This window comes from Lathamus discolor, chromosome 3 (assembly GCF_037157495.1).
Source record: "Lathamus discolor isolate bLatDis1 chromosome 3, bLatDis1.hap1, whole genome shotgun sequence".
NCBI classification, from domain to species: domain Eukaryota; kingdom Metazoa; phylum Chordata; class Aves; order Psittaciformes; family Psittacidae; genus Lathamus; species Lathamus discolor.
Window position 1 is genome coordinate 18,085,949 of NC_088886.1, and position 17,071 is coordinate 18,103,019.

A 17,071-nucleotide genomic window follows, 5' to 3' on the forward strand; every position below is an offset into this window, starting at 1 on the left:
TATGTGTAACAAAGTATATTTACTCCTTCAATAGAAGGTTATATTTAGTTACAGTTTTTACATCATTATTCCAATTCTATCATGATGGTGATTTACATTTTTAAGTAATTCCTGAAGATATTCTTAAGATGCACACAAAATTAATTTCCAATTTCTGAATGTCATTTGTAAAATGTTGTTTAGGATCCTTTTATCTAAATGGCCATAGGTGGCTTATGTGTCTAGGAATATTTCTATATACTTATTTCATTTCATGCATTTTTTTTTTTTTGAAAACCAGCATGTAAAATATTTTTCTCCACTGATGAGTTCATTTAATTTCTAAATACAAATAATGGAAAATATGTTCATATAAACCTAGAAAGAATTAAATATGTAGCCTAAGTTACAAGTTTGCAGATTTCAGGGCTCAAAGACATTAGCATATATTAGGACAAGCTCGGGCTATAATGCGAATATCAGTCTCCTTACTCCTTAATTTATAAATGTTTTTATGCTATTTCTTTTAAACCTGGGAAAATGAGGTTAACTGACTCCTGAGTGTTGTGAAATAGAGTGAATACTGCTTTCAGAGCTTGTGGAAAGCACAGCTGTGTGGATCAGATGCTGAATAATCATATTTTCTTTCTCGCTATCATTAATCCTTTTCAGTTTTTAAAAATCATAGCCTTGAAGAGTTTTCTAAATCACACTTGTTTTTTATCTAATGTCTAGATGCCTTCTTAACCTATTTCATGGTGGCAAACTAACCGGTAAAAACCAAGATTCATCTATGTTTCAAATATGACAGAAGATTCTCCTTTGGTGTTGGTTTAATTTTCTCTGCATTAACTTAAAACTCAAAGAGGCTTCCACAAATTAAATATGAGTCGGTGATGTTATGTTACAAACTGCTGAGTTCTGTGTGTGAAAGGGAGTTCTGTTACAAGTCTGCAGGGAAATGGATGCCTGGGTACCAACATGTGGAGAAGTTCTCTGGTTTTTAATCCATTTTTTTTACCAAGTGCTAAATCAGTTCTGACAGATTAAAAACTTTCAGAATCTGTGAGATGGTTTTTGAACAGCAAATATTTTTGAAAGGTACCTGGTTGTACCTGGTATTAGCACAGTGCTTGAGAATACCAGTGATGAATTAGGATTTACTTGTTTGAAATGCCATACAAATGCAAAGCAGAAATTTTTGAGGAGAAGGAGCTCCCTTCACGTTTACACCCAAGGCCACATCACTCAGCTGTGCCTTCTCTCAACCTTGGGAGATGTAATCTGATGTGATCTGAGTCAAAGTAAACACTCAAAATAATTTCAACCTTGTTACAGAGCATGAAAAACAAAACATATCTGTCACAGAGGGGGATGGAGACTGCAGGACTGGGGATGCTAGGGGATCCTGCCTGCCAAAATGCACCCATCAGTAACTGCCACGGCAAGCATGGGATCAAGCAAGACTAGGATAATAGGTTGACATGATAACTGCGAAGTGGTTCAAATGTTATTTTCCTGACATTTTCTAATCAAAATCAAACAATGCAAAACACTGTCATTTTCTAAAGCTATTTTCCTTGAAATAAGAGTTTTTATTGCAGTTCTGCTCTTCCACCCCTGAAGATAGTTTTGATGAGAGAAAAATAAAAAACTCATCTGTTTTAGTAATAAAACTTAACAGAATTTTGTTGAAATAGAAGCAGTCTCACCATCTCTGCTAATAACTAGTACAGATCAATCAAAACAGTTTACACCAAAGCAAGATGGGGTAGTATACAGACTAATGAAACACAAAGAACCCCAGTCATTTTTTGTTTGTTTTATTTTTTTTTTCTAATTTCCAGATATTTTCTGCAAGATTAAGGGCTTGGGTTATTTTTCCTTACAATTAATTATAAGGTATTATAATGATATCTCTACTGGAAAGCCAGTCAAGCTTGCAAAAGTCACTTTAATCTGAATAAACTAGCTAAGACCTCCAGGAAAAAAGTAAAAAAATAAGAGAAATTTTGCTCCTCATTTGCACAATCTGAAATGGTCACTGATACAGTACTTACACCTGTGAGTTCTGGTACTGTCTGCTCTGATACCACTATGTCCCTGTAGCTCCACAAACAGCTGCACAAAGCCTATGGCCCCTGGCTCAAATCTCAGCCCACTTCATTGCTTTTCATTCGGAAATATCTTTCATACTGGCTGTAGTCACAAGGCAGGTTTTGAAAAGGCAGGTTTTAGTTCATGGGCATAGTTGAAAGCCAGCAGTGCTGGAACCTAAACCAGGTTTTGATGGCAAATTTCTCCCAAGTACAAGTCATTAGACTTTGCTGTACTTTTCCAGTTCTCTGCTCACAGCAGCTGGCATGGATGCAGCATGGTGTGAATAATGGCCCACCTGGCCATAGGACCAGCAATGCCTCATGGTGGCATAGCATAACAAAATGAGGTGCAAACAACTGAGCTGATACAGCAAGCTTGTGCCTGCCCTACCGAGCAACCTTAGTCTGCTTTGCAGGAGGTTTTGGCAGTAGTTAGATAAAATGCGAACTTATCTCTACTTAGGTTTAGGTAGCTAAACAGGGAAATCCTGTTACTTACAGAGGCTGCTGTAATTCCTGATTCTTCAGAATTCAGGCAGTTAATCCTTGCTTTGATGACTGCATGCACAAAAAAAAAAGAAAAAAGAATGACCCCTTAAGGAACTGTAGAAGTATGAATATAGTGGTGAAAACTGACCTTACATAGACAAAACTCTCATTATCTGGATAATCCTATGTAAGGTCTGAAGGACCTCACTGTCCTCTGAATTTGGGAGAGATTGGGAAACACTGTAAGGTACATTGATTAACATGACCACACTCTTTCTTCAAACACATAATTTGCAAGCTGAGGTAGCTGTGTGTCAAATTTGTCAACAGATGTGATCTCCTGCATGGAGGCATGTATTCTTCTTTTAACATTGTTCTCCACCAATATTATCTCTCTTTAAAGATGACGTCATGCTTTCATCCTACATATTATCGCTCTATAGCTATTACTTTTTGGCATGTAAACCCATCTAAACCTGGCATCCCATCCTCTGAATGGGCAAAATGCCACTGCAGCAGATGGGTAAGCAATGAAACTAACACAAGTAGCAAGTCAGACCCTATCAGGGCAGCTTCCTTTCCAGGAACAAGGAAGTGGCATTCAGTGGAATTGCTCAGCACCTAGAATACAGGTATAATGATATTATTCATTGATTCTATGAAAGTAAGTTGCCAAACACAGGCTCAGAAAGTGAGAAAAGTGGTTTTGGAGTTACTTTGGACATAAATTGTACAGAAGAAAATGCTGAGTCTATAAATTACTTTTCTAATTCATTTTCTGAAGTAGAGTTTTACCTAAACACATTACTAAATGAATGGATCCTTGCTTATCTTGAAATGCAGAAAAAAAAAAAAAGTCATGAAATAAACATTGAAAATTTGTTCCAAATTTAACAATGTCAGTAGATATGATCTGGAATGGTTCTTAAGAAGTCGCTCGGTCAAAAAAGTGAGATATTGCTTTAGTTTTATTTTCAATAATCCTACAGGAACTAAAATTTCTAAATTCAAGGTATTTCTTCATTTCTCTTTATAGAGAAAAGAAGTGAGAAATCTATAACAGAAGATGTGGATTTTTTTTTTGGAAAAGCATCTCTGCTTTGGGAGTTACACATGTTGATACATGTTTTAAAAGAAGGAAACAACAAAAAAGAAGAGTGAAGTATTACACTGGCTTCATTTTCTTTTAAGCTAAGGTTAAATAAAAATAAAAGAAAAAAAGAAGGCATTAAACAACCTTGGGAGTAAACACATTTTATACACACTTTAAATGAGTATCTACAGAATGTCTATATTGTTGGTAAATAGGAGCAGACTTATCCCCTGTCTTATCGCATTTTAGGCATAAATGTGTCCTACTGTATAGTTGTTATTCATATGAGGCAATCCCACTTTCCACCCCGCCTCCAAACCAACCTGGAATAGTATCTGTTGTTTATGTGTTTAGGGCACTGAATTATCTGAGTCTGCCAAGAGGAGATCTGAACATTAGACAACAGCTAGGGAAGACTTTGGCTTGTCACCTTATTTCTGGCAGAATGAGTCTCTCAGAAGATACCGCTGATGAATATTGTGGTTTTTGTTTCCCTGCTCAGGGGAGGAGTCACTCACAATTTTTGTGGACAAACGGAAGCTGAGCAGGAGGTCAGAAGGAAGTGATCCCAGCTCAAACAGCTCTGCCGTGACTCTGGAGACCCTGCATCAGCTAGCAGCCTCCTACTTCATTGACAGGGACAGCACACTGCGCAGACTCCACCACATCCAGATTGCCTCCACTGCCATAAAGGTAGGGGAAGTCCTTTAGGACCAACCTGCATATGTGTTTCCAGATTCACTAACAGCTTCTCAGGAGAAATGTGTTTTGATTAGTAAAAAAAGATTTGTGAACAAAACAATACCTTTTGTTCAAAACTTTTTTTACCTGAATCAAAGCATTCATTTGATAATGAAGATTCTAGTTTAGAAGAGGTTCTAATGTGCGTAATTTGAACGATACAGATGGCATGTTTGATCATTGTGACAATCTGCTTTACACGTGTGCTCAGCAACTGCATTTATAGACAGGCCTATATTTGTGTACAGGCACTTTTTTTTTTTTTTCCCTGTTCTTTGGAACAATTTGGAACTCTTGGTTCTGCAGTTTTGTGGAGGCATATCTTACTTTCTGTTTGGAACTTCTTTCCATACAGTTTGTCAGTCAAATTGTCTTGCTTATTGACTACTGTAGGTCACTCATAAGCCATACTCTGGTTCTCCCAGGTAATTTCCAGTATTGAAGAGCAAATAAAATTTCTAGCTTGCAGCTGAATATACATTAATTATGAAGCTCTTCATACAAGACATGATTTAGAATCCATTCTGTGAGTTGAATCTTTCCCCTGGTGACTAAGGTCTTCATCAAAGATCATCTCAAGTCACAGAATCACAGAATCACAGAATCCCAAGGGTTGGAAGGGACCTAAAAAGATCATCTAGTCCAACCCCCCTGCAAGAGCAGGGTAACCTACAGTACATCACACAGGAACTTGTCCAGGCGGGCCTTGAATATCTCCAGTGTAGGAGACTCCACAACCCCCCTGGGCAACCTGTTCCAGTGCTCTGTCACTCTTACAGTAAAGAAGTTCTTCCTGATGTTAACGTGGAACTTCCTATGCTCCAGTTTACACCCATTGCCCCTTGTCCTATCACTGGATATCACTGAAAAAAGCCTCGCTCCATCATCCTGACACCTACCCTTTACATATTTGTAAACATTGATGAGGTCACCCCTCAGTCTCCTCTTCTCCAAGCTAAAGAGACCCAGCTCCCTCAGCCTCTCCTCATAAGGGAGATGTTCCACTCCCTTAATCATCTTTGTGGCTCTGCGCTGGACTCCTTCAAGCAATTCCCTGTCCTTCTTGAATTGAGGGGCCCAGAACTGGACACAATATTCCAGATGCGGCCTCACCAAGGCTGAGTAGAGGGGGAGGAGAACCTCTCTTGACCTACTAACCACTCCCTTTCTAATGCACCCTAAGATGCCATTTGCCTTCTTGGCCACAAGAGCACATTGCTGGCTCATGGTCATCCTCCTATCCACCAGGACCCCCAGGTCCCTTTCCCCTTCACTACTTTCCAGCAGGTCAACCCCCAACCTGTACTGGTACATGGGGTTGTTCTTCCCCAGATGCAAGACTCTACACTTGCCCTTGTTAAATTTCATCAAGTTTCTCCCCGCCCAACTCTCCAGCCTGTCCAGGTCTCGCTGAATGGCAGCACAGTCCTCTGGTGTGTCAGCCACTCCTCCCAGTTTTGTGTCATCAGCAAATTTGCTGAGGGTGCACTCAGTTCCCTCATCCAGGTCATTGATGAAAATATTAAACAGCACCGGTCCCAGCACCGACCCCTGAGGAACTCCACAAGTCAACAGCAGTTTCCAGCTACCTTAGCTGTTACTCAAGTAGATATAAATTTATCTCCTTGGGAGTGCCAGGGCTTTTCCAGCGAGAAGGGTACAACCATAATTTGTGGCTCATCAGCACTTCTTCAGTTTGGCTGCTGGTGTATGGAGGATATTCCTCCTGTCCCACCCATCATGGACTGGTGGCATGATAGCTAACCCCAGATTAGAGCTGGTCATCTGCAGGTGCAGGATGGCATTTAGCCATTCAAGCAGCACAGCTGAAAATGCAGCAGAATCAACAGAGTTCAATCTCATCTGTGGGCTGCTGACTGGATCGCAGTCTTGCTGCAAACCATTGTATTACCCATCCCTCTGATCTGACTTATCTTCACAATCTCTTTTTTTTTTTAATGTTGATGTACAGGAACCTTTAAAACTGGGCTTCTTCCTTCAAGTCACATGTAAAACTTTCCTTCTACATTAAGATAATTATGTCTGAAACCAGTGGTAACTGAAGTGATAGAACATAGAAATGTAGAGACAAAAAAATGTCTGAAAGAAATTTCTCCTTTCTATTTACTGATTTCTTTCTAAGCAAATTTGTGTCGTACTGAAGAATTCAACCCTGCTTGCTAGCAGTTTATGTAATGAACATTTTGCATGTCTAAAGTTTTTTACAAGCGCTGCAAAATGTCTAAATATTCTCTCCACCCTCTCACTGAGATGGATACAAATGCAAGCTGTAGCCCACCAGCAAAACAGATTTACTTAACTGACTGCAGGAGTTTCTAGAAAATGGTTGTCACATCAGCTGCAACAGTGCCAACCCATGAAATCCTAGCTTTTGTTGAGAGACTGGGAGCATTTGCATTACAAATTTCTATTGTCAGAACACTTTACTGAATAAAAAACCTGTTTCTGTTGAAAACCAGAATCACAAAAACAGCCGGGAAAGGCACTTTTTTGTTTTATCCCCACACAGATTTTTGAAACACTGAAATTGGAAAGCCAAGTAAAATTCTAGATCAAAGGTCTAAATAGCATATTTCAAGGATATTTATTAAAACATATATGCTGACATCTGAGTTCAACCACAGGCTTTCCATACCGCTGCAGAGCCAGATCTTTGTATTCAAGCAGATGGGCTTGAGGGCTAACTAGGGACAAGTGACACCCTGGGGGACCTAAGGATCAGGGTACCCACCAGTCAGCCCTGTGACTTCCCTTCTTGGGCTGCTCCAGGGAGGACAGTGAAACCAGTGCTTTTTTTACACCATAAAATGCTGAACAACTTTTTAAGTCACAGCACCTTCTTTGTCTAGCTCTGCTCAATCTTTGCATAGGAGATTGAGCTGGGGATTTGAAAAAGAGTCCAAGAAAAGCTCTCTTGGCTTACCATAACTCCCTTCTGACAAGCATGAAAGAAATCTAATATAAAGGTATTGTAACAGATTTAGAAATCCCTGAAATTCTGAATTTATATTAGAATCTTTCCAAGTGGTACACAATCATTTTTTGATTGCTGACTAGTTCACAACAACAAAAAATCATGTTCAGAATCTATTTAATATTTGATATTATCATTTCTGGTTAATTTTGGATGACTTTTAATACGCAGTATGCTAGACTAAACCGTACTAGCAAAGCTGTTCATATTTTACGAAAAAAGAATTGAGAGTATTTATAATGTTTCATATAACTCACGCTCTTACTAGAAAGAGCTTTACTTACTTTTTGGGAAGGAGTATCTGAATTTTAATTTTTTTTTTTTTTTTTAATATTTGTAACAGAACAGACTTAAAACACAAATCAAAAAGTATGGTATTTGCAGTTCAATCAACATTTCAGTGCACAAATGAGCTCTGACACAAAGGTGTTCTTGGAGTTTTTGGACTTTGAAATTAACAGGATTAATTTGATAGTATTTGCTTGTTGGCTTGTTTGTTTGTTTTCCATATTTCCTGTAATTATGGGCAATCTGAAACTGAAGCAGTAGTTAGAAACAACTTTGCACAACTGATTTCACAACCATGTATTTGCTGTTTGTAAGTGTTCTGAGATGGCTATCCTGATAGCTGTGGAACCCCTAAAAAATATTCAAGAAAAGAGACTAAAAATACAGTTTCTTTCCTTCAAATTCATAAAAAACCCTGAACAAAGCCAACATTTTTCAGGTTGGTGTGGGTTTTGTTTTTTTTTTTTTTTTGTTTTGTTTTTTTGCTTGTTTTGTTTTTATTTTGTTTTGTTTTGTTTTTTCCCCAAAAATTTGTATATGCCTCCTTTTTCAGGTTAGACTAGATGTGGTTTGGGCATTGTAAGTAAGTAACACATTAATAAGATTTAATAATTATTTACCAACAAGAAAGTAATAAAAACATTATGAGATAAAATCGTATCTTGTCTACAGAAATATGAAAAATACAAACCCACTTAAACATTCAGCAGTAGATGGGTTCTTGAAGCTACCTAAAGAGCACCACTGAGTTGCTTTGTCTAGGACTAGAAAGAGGATGAGCATTTAACAGGACTATAACAGTGCTCAGTCATATGCTAGGATAGCAATGAGCAACTCACCCATTCACAAGCTAGGGCTTTGTCTAGGTTTGGCCAGTCAGTTCCTAATGTTTCCAGTTTTTCCATCTAGCGCTTCCTTAATAGATTTAGGTCTAAGGTCCATAAGTCATCCATTAAGTCTCAAGTTACAAAGCAAAATCAACAGTATATCTAATATTAGGTGAGAATGATCAAGCTGAGTTAGTCTTCAGGAAAAAAGAAATAAATTACTGACAATAAATATTTGTTTTCACAAATTCCTAGCATTTCTCTATGGAAAGCCACAAATAATGACACATTATGCTGGTGAGGGACTCTTCATCAGGGACTGCAGTGATAGGACAAGAGCTAATTGGTTCAAACTTAAACAGGGGAAGTTCAGGTTAGGTATAAGGAAGAAGTTTTTACTGTGAGGATGGTTAGTCACTGGAACAGATTGCCCAAAGAAGTGGTAAGTACTCTGCCCCTGGCAGTGTTCAAGGCCAGGTTAGACAGTGTCTTGGGAGACATGGTCTAGGGTGAGGTGACCCTGCCCATGGCAGGGTGTTTGGAACTTGATGATCTAAAGTTCCTTTCAAATCCTATGATTCTATGAGTCTATGGTTTTTCTCCCTTATATAATTACAACAAATAATACTTGAGCACTTCTTATATTCTTTGTTCAAATTCAATGAGATATAGCTGGTTTGGTTTTTTTTTTTTTTTCATACAAGTCTTCATATTTTGTTTTGTGGGACTGATGCAGGAAGATAGCATTTTGATAAGTTTTATAATTAATCTTTCCTATCAAAAAACTGTGTCACAGTGAAAGGAAAGCATTAAGAAGGGGGAAGTGAAAATTAACATTATGGTCTTCATGTTTAATTCTTATTTATCTAGTGAAAAGCAATAACATTCAGAGCAAAGTCTGTTAATGTGCAGCATGAAGAAAGGAGTGGGAGAGGTGTATTTGATGAATCAAGTTTGTTATTCAAATTTCTAATCAAGTTTGTTAGATGTGACATGAGTAAAAGTGATTGAGCTTCACATCAATCACATAGACAATATATTTATTCCACATAAAAAAAAAAAATCATTAGGTTACAACATTTTCCAACTGGAAATCATATGTCCATGAGAGGTACTTAGAGCCAATATCAATATGAAACTTATTTAAAAATCTCTCATACATACATTATTTCAGTATTATTGTATAGCATGCATTTTAGTGTAAGTGGTTAGACTCATGCTAAATCAACGGTTTGCAACCCCAAGGGCCTCATTGGAAACTCAACAAGTGCCTAAGGGCTGCATCTAATTTGCATATACATTTACATGACTGTACATTCTGTAGTGTTTGAAATATTACAGATCCAACATTACTTCATTTCAGAAGCTTATTTCATGTGAAAATTTATCTTCAGATACACTGATGGCTGTTAGCTCTCCCTATTAACATCCCTATTAGGATGATGGGGTACACACTCCTCATGTTTAATAAAATCCTGTACAGTGGTGGAAGCAGAATACAAATAAAGTCAGCAAATTTTTTTCTTTCCCTGTGTGGTATTTTTAATGAGCAATGTTCTCAGCTCTTCCAACTTGTTCTCACTACTGTACAGCCATGCTAATTTGTTCCTCCTGAAGATCTAACCATAACTGAAGGCCCAGGGAAAGATGAAATGACCTGAGACCTACGACTATGCAACGATGCTAATCTGTATGACTTATCTCTTTCCTTTGCTCATTAATGAATGGTGTGGACAAGACATGAAGGTCATGAGTTATTATAGCATTTACTGTGTATTTGGCAATGTGTCTTGTCATTGCCCACTGGCAGAGTGACCGTGACATACTACCCTGAGATCATGCATCCATACTCCTAACAACTAATTGCAAGACTTTTTCAGTGGTGGGTAGACTGATGGAAGCAAACTGTGCATAGTAGGTTTAGATTTCATTCTGCTTTATGAGTCTAATGCAGCTGGGAGACAGCAGTATAATCCTGCTCAAATGACCTCGATTCCTGTTTGCTAGAAACTGTAATTCCACCACTGTCACTAATGAACTTTAGCTCTAACTCCAAACAGTTTTGCAGAACGCATAAGATACACATTTGCTGCACAGTAAATTAAATGTTGTTGAATGCTCTCACTGCATTCTGCAAAGGGATAAAAACACTGTTATGTTAGCAAGTGTAACGCTGCTGTTAGTAAAATGAGGCTGTTAACAGTAGTTTTCCTTCAGAGGATATACTCTTCCAATCCAGAATACATTTTTTTTTCACAGGGAGTTGGGTCAGGTGAATACAGTCTAGGTGTTAGCTTAGGGTCAGCCATAGTGCAACAAAAGAACAGGAGGCAACAGAAGAACAGATGCTTAAGCTGAATTTTCCACCAGCTATTTACAGCCAGATTACAACCCATTTATTCCAAGTGAGAAAGAATAAACATGCTTGAGAATGTGCCCTCTAATTTCAATTAAATTTTATTGTGCAATTTGCTTTTTTACTTCCCCCAAAACACTTTTTCTTTTCTTTTTTTTTTTTTTTTTCTATGAGAGATTTAAGCACTTTTGTTGTTTCTGAAAACTTCAGAACACATAGTTTATAAGAACAGTGCTCTACTGTGATGGTAACTATACCTGATTATCTATAATTAACCCATGAATGACTCACAGTGGGCTGTTAGAGAGGAAACTTGAGTGTAATGAATTTAGTTTCTCACTCAAAACTCAGACTAAAATGCAGACCTTTTTTTGTTTCTTTGCTTCTTCTGGAAAGCATGCTTTCTTAATTTTTTTTTCCTTCCATATCTCATAGCTCAATGTGTTTTTCTGTGGATTCAAGCAATTGCTGTAATCAAAAGTAGAAATTCTGAAATGTTATACAGCCTTGTGCTTAGATTTCTGGCAAATTCTAAATGTAGATATTTTTCACAGTTTTTTATAAATAGCAAATTTTTTGAAGCTTTTGAAATCCAAATCCTGAAACCTTCTTGTCCTCACTTTCACCATTTGGTTTGTGGACAGAATTTAAAGCTGTAGAGCTGTGAAATCTTGTGAATCACTGAAACTTAAGAAGCTCTAAGCTAGAGCTTTATGTTGTAAAACCACAGTTATAAACTATATAGAAACATTCCAGTTTATATATATATATACACAATATATATGTACATATGTGTGCTCTTGCAGCCCAGAAAGCTAACCATACCCTGGGCTGCATTAAAAGGAGAGTGACCAGCAGGTCGAAGGAGGTGATCTTGCGCCTCTACTATGCTTTCGTGAAACCTCACTTGCAGTATTGTGTGCAGTTCTGGTATCCTCAACATAAAAAGGACATGGAACTGCTGGAACACGTCCAGAGGAGGGCCATGAGAATGGTCAGGGGACTGGAGCACCTCCTGTATGAAGGAAGATAGGCTGAGAAAATTGGTGCTGTGGAGGCTGGAGAAGAGAAGGCTGCGTGGAGACCTTGTAGCAGCCTTCCAGTATCTGAAGAGGGCTTATAAGGATGCTGGGGAGGGACTCTTCATTAGGGACTGTAATGACAGGACAAGGGGTAACAGGTTAAAACTTAAACAGGGGAAGTTTAGATTGGATATAAGGAAGAAGTTCTTTACTGTAAGGGTGGTGAGGCCCTGGAATGGGTTGCCCAGGGAAGTTGTGAATGCTCCATCTGTGGAGGTGTTCAAGGCCAGGTTGGTGAGAGCATTGTGTGGCATGGTTCAGTGTGAGGTGTCCCTGCCCATGGCAGGGAGGTTGGAACTAGATGATCTTGAGGTCCTTTCCAACCCTAACTATTCTATGATTCTATGATTCTATACATAAAAACATTCCAGGGGGGCTGGAATGACCTGTAATATCAGGAATTTGTTGACTCTATTGAAGAGATAAAATAATAAATGTATATTTAGTTAAACAAATCTAGGGAACTAAACGAAATGATTGTCCCTTTTAAAGAAATTATGGCTTCCCCATTTTGTAGGTATGGTGACATTTTTTAAGCATGTCAAGCAAAAGCCGCAGTACAGATTTTCAAGGACAAGTGTTGGTCAGGTCCATAACAAAATCCCAAGTTCTCCACTACTTTGGGAGATCAGACTACCTTCATACAAGACCAAAAGCTTGAAATTCTTTGAAGGGGAATTTAAAATTTAAGATCGTCGGGAGATAAATAGAAATCTTGCTCCCAAATATTTTTCTGGATAGGGTGAGCTCCCAAATTTTTGGTGAGAATTGGATAATTTTTCAGGTTACTTCAAAAATCTAAATAATTATAAAAGCTTCACAAAATCAACTTGCTATTTATATGGATATATATGGTATTTAAATTTGTGTCATAACCTTAGAGGAACTGAGACCTGCAGTTAAACATCTAGCTTCTGTTGCATTTAGGTCATTACCTAGCCTCTAAGGGTCTTTCAGTAATCTGAATTTACCTGTAGATTTGGGTAGGCAAGTCTAGACAGCTGGAATCAAAATGCTGACATTGTGGTCTTTGAGGCTGGATAGACCATACCACAAAGTGCTTCAGAGAAGGCATGTACTAGTACATGGTGTTAACATCAATAAAATGTGAAATGTGGTACATTACCTGAAAGCTGCACCATAGGACCGTGCTCAGACAAATACACTGTGCTTCTCAACAGGGTTTATTTAGTCAGGAGCAGCTCTGGACTTCCTTCTTGGAAGCTATATCCCTTCTTTTTCTGAATCTAGACAAATTTTAGGTAGCCAATATGTTTCTGTACCATGTTCTACTGCACAGCACAGGTTTTGTTTTTGTCTCATAATCAAATTGAAATACACAAGGTTTAATACAGTTATGCCTAGGAGCTGTTGATCTTTGCAGCAGATTCATCATAGGTCTAACAAAGTCTTATGAGTACAATGTTTGGACTGTTAACTAATTCTAATACACCAAGTATAAATGTTTGGGATTTATTTCATATCTTATTCATGAATTTAAGGTGATCGTATTAAAATCAACTTTAATTCATTGGAAAATTTAATTCAATTGAAAATACAGGGTTGTGTTCTCTCAAAGGTAATGTAGAGGTCAGCTCTTCAGTTGGTGTAAAACAGCACAATTCCTTTGAGAATATGTCCCTCATTATTTCAGAGGGTAAAAGAAAAGGGGAAAACAAAAGACCAACAAGTTAATGCAGTAACATGTTTTACTAAACACTCTTAGAATGCATACTTAGCAACATAATTGACACAATACATCACAGCAGCTGTAACATGACACTCATAAAAGGATGTGTTTTTGCAGCCTCTAATACAAGCTACATTTTCTCATTATATTTTCCACAACATGCATAGAGAGTAATGAGTGTGAGAAGTTATAACATCACCAGCTACTTGGTAACACAGCAAGAAATGCTTTTAAAGCAACAAAATAACACATAATAAAAATGCTAGGATATGCATTTTGGAAAGACTTTAGACAACTATTCTTCATCTAAAAATCGCACGCAACACAAAATAACAAAAAAAAAAAAAAAAAAGAAAAAAAAGATAGACCATATGACATGACAGACCATAAATTGAAGGACTTTATTATATCAGTTATGTAGTTTAGTCAAGAAAAAAGGGTAAAAAAAAAAAAAAGTCAAGAAAAAGTCCAAACCCTAAGTAAGTTATAAATATGGATATGTAAACAAGAGACCTTAACAGCACTCATACAACACTAGCTATCACAGTTGTCAAAAACCTACAAACAATTAATTCTACAGTTCCTTAAATGTTTCATATTCCTTCCCCCTCCACCCCCCCCCCCAAAAAAAAAAAAAAAGTCAAACTAAAGTGAATAAACCCAGAAAATGGGGAGGGGTTTTAATATTGAGAGATCCACAGTGAACACATTGAGCAATGTCTCTAAACTTGGAGAGACATAAATTTGTCTCTAACCTTGTCTCTAAACTGGGTTTTATAGATGGACCACCTGGTGGATAAGGAATTGGCTGGATGGCCGGATGCAGAGAGTTTCGGTCTACAGCTTAATGTCCAACTGGAGACCGGTAACAAGTGGTGTCCTTCAGGGGTCAGTATTGGGACCGGTCTTGTTCAACAACTTTGTCAGCGGCACAGACAGTGAGATTGAAGCACTCTCAGCAAGTTTGTCGGTGTCATCAAGCTATGTGGTTTGGTTGGTATGCTTGAGGGAAGGAATGCCATCCAGAGGATCCCTGAAACACTTAAGAAGTGAGTGGGCCAATGCCAACCTCATGAAGTTCAACAGTGCAAAGTGCAAGGTCCTGCACCTGGCTTGGGGCAATCGCAGGCTGGGCAGAGAAGTGATACAGAGCAGCCCCATGAAGAAAGACTTGGGCTGCTGGTCGATGAGAAGCTGAACATAAACCTATATGAAGACAGGTTAGGAAAGTTGAGCATATTCAGCCTGGAGAAGAGAAATCTGCATGGAGACCTCGGAACAGCCTTCCAGTATCTGAAGGGGGCCTGCAAGGATGCTGGAGAGTGACTTTTCATCAGGGACTGTAGCGATAGGACAAGTGGTATTGGGTTTACACTTAAACAGGAGAAGTTCAGGTTAGATACTGTGAGGGTGGTGAGGTACTGGAATGGGTTGCCCAAGAAAGTGGTAAATGTTCCACCTCTGGAAGTGCTCAAGGTCAGGCTGGACAGAGTCTTGGGTGACATGGTGTAGAGTGAGGCATCCCTGCTCATGGCAGGGGGGTTGGAACTGGATAACCTTAAGGTCTTTTCCAACCCTAACCATTCTATGATTCTATAATGCAGTTAGAGCTGAACATTCCAGCTCTAATTTGGAGGCATTCAGGTTTTTTTTTTTGTGGATTTTAATACGGTATTTATTTTGTCTGCATAGTGGTTTGCATGTAGGTTAAGAAACAAACATCAGTAGCCTCCATGTCTTCTGCTCTCTAACTGATAGTTGCTCCCTGTCAGCAGGTCAGAAAATGTCAATCAGGGACTAGAAAATCATAGAACATTTTCCTACCTCTGGACCCTAAGAAATATAATACAGCATGCATCAACAACATGTACTAGCACAAAGTTCACATTAGGAAGAATATCTGAAGCTAATAGAAACTCAGAAGTCAGAGTCAGAAAAAAATAGGATAATAAAAGGCTTTGAAAGAGTACAGTGTTCATTTTTTGTTTTTGATTATGTAAATTTTACCTGCAATATATTTTCACGTTTTGCTGTTCTAGATTATGATTCAAACTGCGATCATCCTCTGCAATGTATTAATTTAATGTCAAAAAAAAAGCACCTGAAAATATCCTTTGTATGAGAATCCTTTATAAGTAACTGATTCTGAGAGTTACACCACTGCTGTCTTCTGCAGCTCACAAGTACTTTGGCAGGATCTGCATTTCTGCCAGCAAACTATAATGAAATCTCTAACACGATAATGTTTATAATGTCTATATATGCTGTGGCAGGAGCTGGGTTTAAGAAAGGCTTCATTATTAATTCAGGAGACTTTCTGTAGTATTGAGTGATCAGTGTTTTCAGATCTTTATTGCCTGAAAGGTTGGTAGTCCACAAACTTTATATCTGAATCAAGTATGCAAAATAAAAATTGTCTCTAATTTTGTATGGTTTGATTCTGACATTCTGCAATGAATAAACTCCACTGAAGTAGAAGTTTCATCACTTTCATATTGTTATAATTGAGATCAGGGTTTTCTCCATTCAACCTCAACCATCAGTTTTGTAATTTATCAAACTATTATTCATTATCTCTCTCTAGATTACCCAGGTTAACCTTCTTATTCCCAGGGAATAGTTAAAAAATTTAATGGTCTTTGGGTATTGGGTATTCTTACTTTGATTCTTTTGTTAGAAGTAGTTTAAAAATAAAACAACAAAACCAAAAAATCAGCTCTAGTGTCACAGTTATACTAGTTCATAATGTTCCAACATTTATAATAATTCCACTAAATAGAAGATATTTATATAAAAACTCCTTCCTACTATATAGATTTATAAGTAAATATATTTGTATCTTCTCCAAGATTAAGTAAAACCTTGGAAATGAAAAAAACATTCCATGCTTTTACTTCAGCCTTTCATGAAATCCTTGATATATAAAAATAAATTATGAGAAAACGTTGCAGATAATAGAGAAAATGGTTTGAAGAGGACCATTACAATATTTTTTTCTGTCATATTTAAGTCTATTTAAAAAGACTTTATTCTTACTCCTGTTCCCCATTTGAAATATGACATTCACAGCAATAGTGAGCCACACACATCATTGTAAGAAATAAAAACCTATGATCCTTCAAGCATACGAATTTATGTACTGCATTAAAATATAATGATTAAATGTGTGGGTCTGCTTTTCTTCCTTCTTTTTAGGGTATTCAAGAGGGCAAAAGCATTATGATTTAAATCTATGCTTGAAAATAGTGATAAAGACCAATCTGTTAAAAAAAAAAAGCCTGTAGAAAGAAGTTGGTATATTGCACAAACAGAAGGGTAAAATATCATACTGTTTTTCCTTGAGGTAAAAACACAGGCATTTCCACTGTTAAACTTCACAGCATCAGGAGATTAAAATTCTAATAGACAATAAGGAGAGTTAATTAAGATAAT

At 37.6% G+C, this 17,071-nt stretch overlaps 1 protein-coding gene across 2 annotated transcripts in view; it reads left to right on the plus strand.

Annotated features, from left to right (window-relative positions):
* The window catches only part of BRINP3 (BMP/retinoic acid inducible neural specific 3), a 211,659-nt gene that overhangs the window by 117,670 nt on the left and 76,918 nt on the right, over positions 1–17,071 (plus strand). For both annotated transcript variants that reach the window (XM_065672591.1, XM_065672592.1), the window contains exon 4: positions 4,163–4,353. In XM_065672591.1, coding sequence (XP_065528663.1) covers positions 4,163–4,353 — 191 coding nt within the window. The remainder of the gene's footprint in view (positions 1–4,162; positions 4,354–17,071) is intronic.